This window comes from Anser anser (genome assembly GCF_964211835.1).
Source record: "Anser anser genome assembly, chromosome: 24".
Taxonomy (NCBI): Eukaryota; Metazoa; Chordata; class Aves; order Anseriformes; family Anatidae; genus Anser; species Anser anser.
The window spans coordinates 3,961,382-3,972,048 of NC_139745.1; the positions used below are offsets into that span (position 1 = coordinate 3,961,382).

Here is a 10,667-nt window from a genome sequence, read left to right on the forward strand (position 1 = left end):
GGTGCATGGGGAGAAGTGGTGGGTGCACGAGGACAGCCGCAGCGTGCGGTGGCGATGCCAGGGTTGGCCGGGGAGGAGGAGCTCCCCGCCCCATGTGGAGCGCTGCTGCTCCCCGGGGTGACGCTGGGTGACGGAGGTGGCTCTGGGAGAAGGGCTTGGTCCCCGCTGCGTGCTCAGGGAGGCGGCACACGCCCTGGGGAACGGTGGGCAGAGCCGGTCCCACGCAGCTCGGGAACTCCCCGAGGTCTCCCCTCTAGGTTCAGCTTTTTCCCCTCCCAGCCCTGCACCCTGCTCCTGCACCCCCGGCTCCCCGGGTGGCTAAATTGCCCAATGGGCTGGAAAATGGCCCCAAAAAGGGGCTCCACCTCCGTGTGTCCCCCAGCCCCGTGCCACCCCGTGTGGGTGCAGGCACAGCCCCGTGCCACCCGGCCACCCTGCACCGCTGCGCCTGCAAAGGGGGCTCCTGCCGTGGTCCGGGGGGCAGGACCCCCCCATCGTTCACCCCGAGACAGTGATTAGCCCTTAATTGCTGGCAAAACAAACAAGTACAGCCCGGCCGGGCCTCGCTGAGCTGGAAGGAAATGGTGGCGGTGCCATTTGCTCGCGGCGGCTCTTTGGGGTAATGCTGGGGATGGATGTCACCGAGCCGCCCAGCCAGTCCGGCTGGGGCGCGTCAGCGCTTTTTAATGGCACGGTGTTTTCTCCAGGGCCACCAGCATGCCTGTCCCTTGTCCCCTGTCCCCTGTCCCCTGTCCCCTGTCCCCTGTCTCCTGTCCCCTGTCCCCTGCTTCCTGGCCCCTGGCCGTGCCTCGTGTGCCCCCGGCTCCTCACCAGCTTCTTTTCGGCACCCATCACCCCCCTCCTGCCAGCAGCCCACGTCCCAGCCACCTCTGATCGCCCCCACCGCACTGATCCTGCCCCGGGATGGTGCTGTGACCCTGCCACCGTCCCCTCGCACCCAGCAGCTTGGCCCCCGGTGCCACCTTCCTCCCCATGGCTCGTGCGTGGCGCAGCACCCGGCCACCCGTGGGCTCCCCGCACCCCTGCCAGGGGATCCCAGTGCCACGGGAGCGGGGTGCTGAGCTCGGCGCAGCAGCTGGGCCGCATCCTGCGCCTGTGACGCCCTCCTCGCGTGGCGTGGGTGTAACCGGGAGCAGCGTTAATCCCGGTGCGGAGATGCCCGATGGAGCAACGCGACTGCGCCGACAGGGGAGCGAAATCCCGACGTGGGGACGGGACGGGGACGGCGCCGAGCTGGGGCATGCGGAGCCCCGGATGGGGCGGCCGCTCCCCCGGACACACGGGGTGTGTGGGGGACCCCCCTGCTCCATGGGGACCCCTGGGGACCCCTGGCTGCGTGTCACCGCCCTGAGTCACGCTGTGTGTCACGGGGCTGGGAGGGTTCGGAGGGACCTGGCTTTGAGGACACCCAGCGCCGCCTCTCCCCTCCAGCACCAGCCCGCGCTGTGGGCGCTCCTGCACCCCCATTCCCCCAAAACCCCAATTCCCCCATTTCTGAGTCTTTTTTCTTTTTTTTTTTTTGCAGAAATTCCAACTTCCCTGGGACACCCCTGGGCAGGGAAACCCTTGGAGGAGGAGAAAACCCAAGAGCAAACCTTGGCTCCGGAGACGCGGCCTCGAAGGGTTCTGCGGGGGCTCCCCAAACCCAGGTGCCCTCGTTCGGGGACTGCAGGGTTGGGGTTTGTGGGTGTGTGGCTGACCCCGTGGGCAGCTGCGGGAAAAGTGGCGGTGTTAAAATAAATTGGTGCTGGTCCGGCACCGAGCTGGTCGGGGAGCTGCTGCTGGGAAAGGGATCCAGGCTTATATGGACGAGAAAAGGATTTTAAGGCCATGGGCACGGCTGGGGTGACAACGGCGGGTGGCTGGGAGCGGGGCTTGGGGCCGGGTTTAGGGGCTGGGGCTGAGCTCCTGGGGCAGGAGGTGCTGGGCATCAGCACCCTGCCCCGGGGGGCTCCGTCCCCGCTGGTGTCACCCCCTGGTGTCACCCCCCTGTGTCCAGGGACGCTGCTGGGGAGGGAGCAAGGGGCGTGGGGTGGCGAGTGGCAGGCTGTAGGGCATGGGGCTGCGGGGCACCGGGCCACGGGGCATCAGTGGATTGTCAATGGGAAATCAGTGGGAAATTAATGGGGCAACAGTGGGATGTCAATGGGGAATCAATGGGGCAGCAATTGGAGATCAATGGGGAATCAATGGGGCAGCAATGGGAGATCAATGGGGAATCAATGGGGCAGCAATGGGATGTCAATGGGGAATCAACGGGGCAGCAATGGGAGATCAATGGGGAATCAATGGAGCAGCAATGGGAGATCAATGGGGAATCAATGGGGCAGCAATGGGATATCAACGGGGAACCAATGGGGCATCAATGGGAAGCCTATGGGGTATCAATGGGATGTCAATGGGGCAGCAATGGGATGTCAATGGGGAATTAATGGGGCATCAATGGGAAGCCTATGGGGCATCAATGGGATGTCAATGGGGCAGCAATGGGATATCTATAGGGAATTAATGGGGCATCAATGGGAAGCCTATGGGGTATCAATGGGATGTCAATGGGGCAGCAATGGGATGTCAATGGGGAATCAATGGGGAATCAATGGGAGGTCAATGGGGCAGCAATGGGATATCTATAGGGAATTAATGGGGCATCAATGGGATGTCAATGGGGCAGCAATGAGGCACCAATCGGGCACCAGCGGGGCACCCCGGGGTACGGGGCCGTGGGGCCAGCCCTGGGCTGGTGCCCCCCCACCCCTCCCCCCGTGCTGCGGCCCCTTTAAGCCACCGCCCTCCCGCCCTCAGGGGGCGGGACAACCCGGGAGAGCCCCGCCCCTCCCCGCCCCACCCCGCCTCTTTCCCCTCCCGGTTCTCTCGATTGGCTCCGCGGCGCTCCCCATCCTCTAACGGCGACCAATGAAAGAGCCAAAGAAGCGGCGGCGTCGGGCAGCGATTGGCGAAGACACCGGACCAATGAGGGGGCGCGGCCGGGCGTCTATATAAGGCGGCGGCGCGGCGCGGGCGAGCGCAGTGCCGAGCACGGCCGGCGGCGGGCGGAGCGGAGCGTGGCTGGGCCGGGCTCAGCATCCCCCCGGGGCCGCCTCCGCCCGCAGCTCCCCGCGCCGGTTCGTTATTATTAATTAAAAAAAAAAAAAAATTCCTCCCGTTTATCCCCATTTCCGTGGGGTTTTTGGCGGTGATGCTGGCGGCGGCGGCGGCGGCACCGGGGGGGCCCGCTGCGGGCTCCGGGGGGCAGGCGGAAAGCGACGGCGGCGGCGGCCGGTTCAGCGTCCTGACGTGGGAGCAGGTGCAGCGGCTGGACCAGATCCTGGGCGAGGCCGTGCCCATCCACGGCCGCGGCAACTTCCCCACGCTCTCGGTGCGGCCGCGCACGATCGTGCAGGTGAGGACCGGGGACCCCCCCCCCCGGGGGGGAGGGCAGCGCCGGTCTGGGCCCCCCCCCCGGGGTGGGGGAGCACCGGGACGTGGTGGGGTTGGGGTGGTGGTGGGGGCTGAGCGCCCCTATACTGGTAGGGCTCCCTATGGGACCACCCTAGTCCCCCCCCCGGTACCTGCAGGAACCCCCCCGGTACCGGTAGGGCCCCCCCCGGGGCGGGCAGAGCCGTTCTGCACCCCGCCCCCCCCCGGGACCGAGGGAGTGCCGGGACACGGTGGGGTCAGGTTGGTGGTGGGGGCTGGGACCCTCCTGGGACCACCCAGGTGACCCCCCCCGGTACTTGCAGGGACCCACCCAGTACCGACAGGGACCCCTCTGGAGCAGGCAGAGCCATTCTGCCCCACCCCACCCCCCCCGTGCCTTGGGACCACTGGGACATGGTGGGATTGGGGTGGCTGCAGTGGGCAGAGCTCCCTTGGGACTCCTGGTACCAGCAGGGACCCACTCAGGACCCTCCTGGGGGTCCCCTGGGACCAGCAGGGACCCCCCTGGGGTGGGCACCACCATTCTGCCCCCCCCTCCCCCAACAGTGCCTTGGGACCACCAGGGCATGGTGGGATCAGGGTGTTGGACAGACCCCCCCAGGACCTGCAGGGCCCCCCCGGTACCTGCAGGGCCTTCCCCAGTCTCTCCCCGCCTCCCAGTGCCACCCCCCAGCCCCTGGGTACTGGGCACCGGGGGCAGCCGGTGCAGGGGTGGCAGCCCCAAGTGTCCTCGGGGTCGTGGCACGCTGCGTCCCCCCCGATTAATGTCATCGGAGAGTTCCTGTTAGTTCAACCATAAAGCAATAACTGCGTGTAATATTCAACTGGCCGTGCAGCTCGGCTACGCTGCTGCATATTCATGGTTGGGAGGTAACTTCGTGCCTCGGTAATGACTCATCAAATGTAAAAAATCGGGCATGCCGGCTTCTAATTAAAAAGGCTGCTCACGAAGCCACGAGCAAACAGGCTTCACAATAAACTAAAGGTGAGGATTCAGGGGCCTCGGCTGCTGGGGGAATATTTCTGCCTGGGAACGAGCAAGCGACGCTCGAGCGAGGCTGACTCCAAATTCCTCGAGTTCCTGCTGCGTCTGCTGGGGGCAGGAGCTCTGGACGCCCGTGCTCCCGAGGCTTTATGCTGAGCAGAAGATGGGAGCTCACCCTAAGGTGCTGCCTTGGGGTCGGGAAGGGCTAGAGAAGCCCCGGTGTCCTTAACCACCCGACATGGGGCAGCATCAGATGCTCCCCCAGCAAGCCGGATTTTTTGGTGCTGAAGCTGCCCAAAAGGATGCCGTGGATGCCACCAGCACCCTGAGACGCGGTGAGGGGCAGGCGTGCTGCCCCCTGTGTTTAGGGCTGACTAACGATGTGAGCAACCCCAAAGGCACTTATTTGGGACATGCCCGTGGCTCGGGCTGCGGTGGGAAGCGGCAGGTCGCGGGCAGGTACAGGGCTGGCGAGCGCCCGGCTGTCAGAGCCAATTAGCTGACCCACACCCCAGGTGGGGTGCTGCTTCGGGAAGCAGGTCAGCAGCTGCCTAACCCCCCAAATATCCAGCCCCCGGGGGGAGAACACATACCTGCACCCCCTGCAGCCAGGGAGTGACTCCAGGTGTGCTTTGCATTGGGGCTGGGGGTGTTCATCCTGGGGTGCTGGGGTGGTTTGCCCCCTCTGGTGGGATTTTCTCCTCTTCTTCAATAGCTTTTCCCCTCTTCCTCAATAGCTCTTGTGTAGGCAGAGCTGTCTGCCCAGGGTCATGGGTCTGTAGGTCCCGAGCCTTGCCCAGGGAGGTATTAAGCAACGATCTTTGATTGTGGCTGGAAAATTAATCTGGAATGAGCTCTTAGCTGGGACCAGCAGCTGGATCTGTACCTGATGCTTGTGACCCATGTCCCATCTTGCATTAACCTGGTAGAACAAACCCCTAACCCCTAACGGGCAGCACCGTGGAGCTGTGCCTGCGTGAGCAGCTCGGTGACTGCCCGGCTGGCAGTGGTGTCCCACCAAGAGCTCATTAAGGTCGGCTCTGAGCTGCCCTTTGCGTGTAGGAATAACCCAGCGCCTTATTTCAGGAGTAAATCTGGTTCTCGGCACCGCCTGCCTTGGAGAACAAATGTGTCCGTGGCTGTGCTGGGGGGACTTGGGACTTCCGACGGCGAATAGCTCACTGGTTAACTGGTGCCTGGCATGTGACCATCGCCATCGGGCTGGCCGCGAGCCCAGGCACATTTCCAGCCCGAGCAGCAGTTCCTAATGTCAGGGAGCAGTGGGGAAATGCCAGCAGAGTAGCTGCATCAGGAGATTTCGCAGCGCCCTGAACTTAGGGTTTAACAAGTTGAAAACGCTCCCAAAACCCTGCCGAAACGTCTCCTCCCTGCACGGGGGGCTGCCTGCTGGAGCCCTTCACCCCCTGCTGCTTGCAGACCAAGCTCAGGGGCAGTCCTGCTGCAGACCCAGCGCTCAGCATCCCCCAGAAGAACAGGGCTGAGCCAACTCGAGCTCCTCGCCGAGGTTTTGCATTTCCGTGGGGCTCCTTGAGCCAGGACAGCCTTGCGGGGCCGAGTAGCCCAGTCAGACTGGCTTCTTGGGAGATAACGTCTCCATTCGGAGCCCGAGCTTGGGCTCTTTCAAGCTCTAACCATGCTTCCAGCACCGGGCGAGCAGGATGAGGCTCGCAGGGCTCCTGGCGGTAGCTAGTGGCTGGGGAGGGACATGAAAGTGACGGGAGGTGGGACGAGCTGGTGGGAGACGTGAGCCTCATCCCCTGGGATCTCTGGGCTCGGTGACACTCAAATTACAAGCTGGTGTCCAGAGCGGTTGATCTTATGGTCTTGGGGTTATTTCAGCCTCCTGCATGTTAAGTAATCGGGCAAGTGATTCAGCGCCGTGCTGAACGAACAAAGCTCTGCAGGTAGGGTGGGTGTGCCAGGACCGAGCAGGCAGCATTAAAATCAGTGAAGTAACACCCCAAGATGAAAGCTGCCTCCTGTGCTTGATAGCACGCCAAGTTCGGCACGAAGCTCTGACACACTGGAAATTGTTAGGATACACTTACTAGTTAGGACACGAACTTCAAGACACCTGGCTGGGGCTTTCAGAGCAGCTCGGGCGTTTTGATTTGCTTCTGATGAATGCTGACAGGTAAAGGGATGGCCGGGATGGGTGAGTGCCCTGATTAAATCTGGTCCTAGAGGAAAGGCTGGAAGGCTGGCTGCTCCTTCCCTGGGTGAGCAGGGATCGGGGTTGGTGTAGGGAACATCTCACCCTCGGTGAGGGGAGGAAGGGAAGAGCAAACTCTTCCCTTCGAGACTCTCAAGAGCTGCTCTTGTACACCAGGAGCCCCCTAATGCAAAGGAGTGAGTGGGACCCGCCAGCAGCTGGGGCTGGGTCTCCCTCAAGGCTCTGGAAGCCTTCCAAAGCGACCTGTTTCTAATGGATTAGCTCTTTATTTTGCTGTCTTGCACTGGAGTGACCCATATAAGCAGAGGGAGCCAATCCCGCTGCTGTAGCGAGGCTGTTCCAGGAATGCTCGCCTGCTTCTCACCGCATTTCTCTCCATCTCAGGTTGTCCGTAGTCGTCTGGAGAAGAAGGGAATCGCAGTCCATAACGTGAGGCTGAATGGCTCAGCAGCTAGCCATGTCCTACATCAAGACAGTGGCTTGGGGTACAAAGACCTGGACCTCATCTTTGGCGTGGACCTGAAGACCGAAGACGTCTTCCAGCAGGTGAAGGATGTGGTCATGGATTGCCTGCTCGACTTCCTCCCAGAAGGCGTCAACAAAGACAAGATCACCCCTGTGACTCTGAAGGAGGCCTACGTGCAGAAGCTCGTCAAGGTGTGCAACGAGACCGACCGCTGGAGCCTCATCTCCCTGTCCAACAACAGCGGGAAGAACGTGGAGCTCAAGTTCGTGGACTCTCTCCGACGGCAGTTCGAGTTCAGCGTGGACTCCTTCCAGATCATCCTGGATTCGCTGCTGCTGTTTGGGGAGTGTTCAGAGAACCCCATGGCCGAGAACTTCCACCCTACGGTGACCGGGGAGAGCATGTACGGGGACTTCGAGGAGGCGATGGAGCACCTCCGCAGCAGGGTCATCGCCACCAGGAACCCCGAGGAGATCCGAGGCGGGGGGCTTCTGAAGTACTGCAACCTCCTGGTCAGGGGGTTTAAGCCCAAGCTGGAAGTGGATATGAAGGCGCTACAGAGGTACATGTGCTCCAGGTTTTTCATAGACTTCTCTGACATCGGTGAGCAGCAGAGGAAGCTGGAGTGCTACCTCCAGAGCCACTTTGTTGGGATGGAGAGCAAAAGATATGACTATTTGATGACCCTCCACAGGGTGGTCAATGAGAGCACGGTCTGCCTCATGGGACACGAGAGGAGGCAGACCCTGAACCTCATTGCCATGCTGGCTGTGAGGGTCCTGGCTGAGCAGAACATCATCCCCACCGTCACAAACGTTACCTGCTACTACCAGCCAGCTCCCTATGTCAGCGAAATAAACTTCAACTACTACGTGACCCACGTGCAGCCCTTCCTGCCTTGCAATCAGTCCTACCCAACGTGGCTTCCCTGTAACTGAGCCGGGACAAGCTTCAGGGGCTGTCCCCCGAGGTATTTCCTTGCCTTGGGGAGTGGGGAGGGAGGGGGGGACCCTTCCCAGGACTGCACCGAGAGGAAACTTTTCCTGGACTCTTGGCTCGAGCATCTTGTTCCTGGGATGGTTGGGACGAGACCCGTCTGCTGTACACTGTGATGGGACGTGCAGTGTGACGGAAGCTAGATGGCTCGGACGTTTACGGGGAGACTCGATGGCTTCTCGAATTCTGTAGGCGATGGGGGGGGTGGGTGTGTGTGTGGGGAGATTGTAGAATTACAGTAAGGTAGAGCTGCACTGCCCTGAAGCGGATCCGAATTATTATTTTTTTAGTGCAGGAGGTGTTATGGGAGTGCAGACTTGTGGTTTCTGAAGACAGAAGCCAGAGTGGCTAATTCCTTTGAAGGACCAAAGAATCCTGTTTAAGTGCCTGTAACAATATAAACACAACTGTACTGTAAACCTTATTTTTTTTTGCAGGGGCTGGCATCCCAAGAGCTTGAGTGGGATGTCCCGAGAGGAAAATATTTCTGTTGGGGTGGGAGGGTCGTGAGATCATTTCTAGTAGCCTCGCTGAAGCAAGGATGGGATTGCAGGTTACGTGTTGCTGAGGTTTTTGGCATGGCTTGCTGCCTGTGAAGGACCAGCTGTAGCAAATAGCTCTCAAAGCTGAGTTGCATAAACAAGGGTGGGCTTGTAAATGCCTAAAACTGGGGGGGGGAGGGAGGGAAGTGCATGGTGGAAAATGCTGTGCGAAGCTTCATGGAGACAAGGCAGCAGGGACCTACCTATGAATTTATTGAAGCTCCCGAGTCTGCAGTGCCAAAATGTAATCCCTAAAGGATGAGGCAGATCTGTCCAGGAACCTGCCCTAGGCTGCTGTACCAAACCGTGGATTTTCTAGGAGAATTTGAAATGCTGTTTTCTTTTTGGCATGCTGTGTGGTTTTAATGCACAAAGCCAGAGGCCAGCTGGGTTATCTGGGAGGACGAGGCTTGTCCTTGAAGCACAAACTGGTTAAAGAGCCCGTTATCTCCAGCTGTCGCTGCTCTGGGGGCTGGAGCCTGTGTCCTTCTAGGAGAAAAGCAGACCTCTTCCAGGATCTCTTCTCCCAGGGCTGGGATCTTCCCTCCTGCCCCCAAAACAGCCTCTTCCCAGCTGAGTGATCCCACGCGTGAGCCATCGATAGCATTTGAAATTCATTCCCTAGCTAGAAATGGAGACTGTGGGGCTCTGTGCGAGAGTCAGTTGGCCTTGTGGGGGGGGAGGGAAGTATGTCTTCTCTGAACAAACCCTCTTGTGTCTGGAGGGCTTGGCTCTATCGGTCAGACGCGGCTTTGAAGCTGTTGGGTGTCCAGAGCACAAAGTCTCTTGATGAGATGCCTGGATTGCGGGGCCCGCTCTCGTGGAGCATCATCTCAGACTTAACTATGCACGGACGGAGAGGTGGGAAGGCAACCAGGCGCTCCCTAAAATGCTGCTCCGGGGACGCCGTGGCTTCTTGGTGCTCCCCTCCGAGGCTAACCTAACGAGTTACCTGAGTATCTCTACTAACTTGTTTCTTGGTTTTTGTGACACCTGTACTAGCCGGGCAGACCGAACACTAATAAAGTCTAGATACTTGGAATGCCTTTAGCCAGATTGCGACGTTTTTTGGGGCAGGGGCAACGTGGGGCGGGGAGGGGATGCTGCAGGGGCTCTTGCACTTAACACCAACTAAACCACCAACTAACTAAGCAGGTCTCAGTTGGTCCAGCTCTGCTTCCCAGCCGGTGAGCACCGAAGAGGAAGCGCTGCTAACGGAGTGGGTGCTGCAGGTCTGAGCCTGATCCCCTTGGTGGGGGCTGAGACTCTTTGGTGCAAGGTAAAACTGTTTTAAGGGCTGCTTTGCACATCCCCAGTATGCCCCCTTTATGCCTCTATACCCCCTTCATGGCTCCAAGGGACGATTTTTCTTGCATTTTAATCTTCAGACGGACATAGATGACATGTAGCATGCTTTTTTTTTTTTACAGGCTTCTTACTCTCTACCCCCAAACACAGATGCACTAAACTGAGATTCCCTCCTTCCTGGTTAAGATGTCAAAAAAAAAAAAAAACCCTACAGCCAACAGCTCGACAGGGCGACTTATGTTGAGATTGCACTTTTTGATTTATGATAGAGTGTGTGTGGTGGGACTCTTGTGAATGGGTTGAATCCGAATTTTCTCGATCTTGCAGTGATACTGTGCTGCCTCCTGTGAGGGGGCAATGGACAATTCCAGTAGCTCGAATGGCACTTGATTTTGTTTTAAAATGTTTTTTTTCCTACACCTGTATCACTTGTCATGCGATGGGCTTGACATAGACTCACTAGATTCTTTAGAATCTGTTTCAAATAAATACAGTGTATTCAAATCTGTTGGATTTTTTTTATTTTGCTTGTCCAGCAGGGCAGGGGCGTGTTCCCTTTGCTGCCCCTGCCCTGTGAAGAACCAGGTCTGAACTCGGCTGTGGAGGAATCGGTGCAGGCACCCTGGGCTCCTGGTTCCCCATCCGGGCAGCAAAGCCTGGGAGCGTGTAGCTGCTGGCAGGCTGCTCCGTGCCGGAGGTTTCTATTTATAATGCTGC

The 10,667-nt window shown here is 59.4% G+C and overlaps 1 protein-coding gene across 1 annotated transcript; it reads left to right on the forward strand.

Annotated features, from left to right (window-relative positions):
* The first annotated feature begins 2,827 nt into the window (after window positions 1–2,827).
* On the forward strand, window positions 2,828–10,454 carry TENT5B (terminal nucleotidyltransferase 5B). The gene is made up of 2 exons (XM_083810262.1): window positions 2,828–3,421; window positions 7,023–10,454. The coding sequence occupies exons 1-2, from the start codon at window positions 3,218–3,220 to the stop codon at window positions 8,040–8,042; spliced, it is 1,224 nt and encodes a 407-aa protein (XP_083666388.1). The 5' UTR covers window positions 2,828–3,217; the 3' UTR covers window positions 8,043–10,454.
* The last annotated feature ends 213 nt before the right edge of the window (window positions 10,455–10,667 follow it).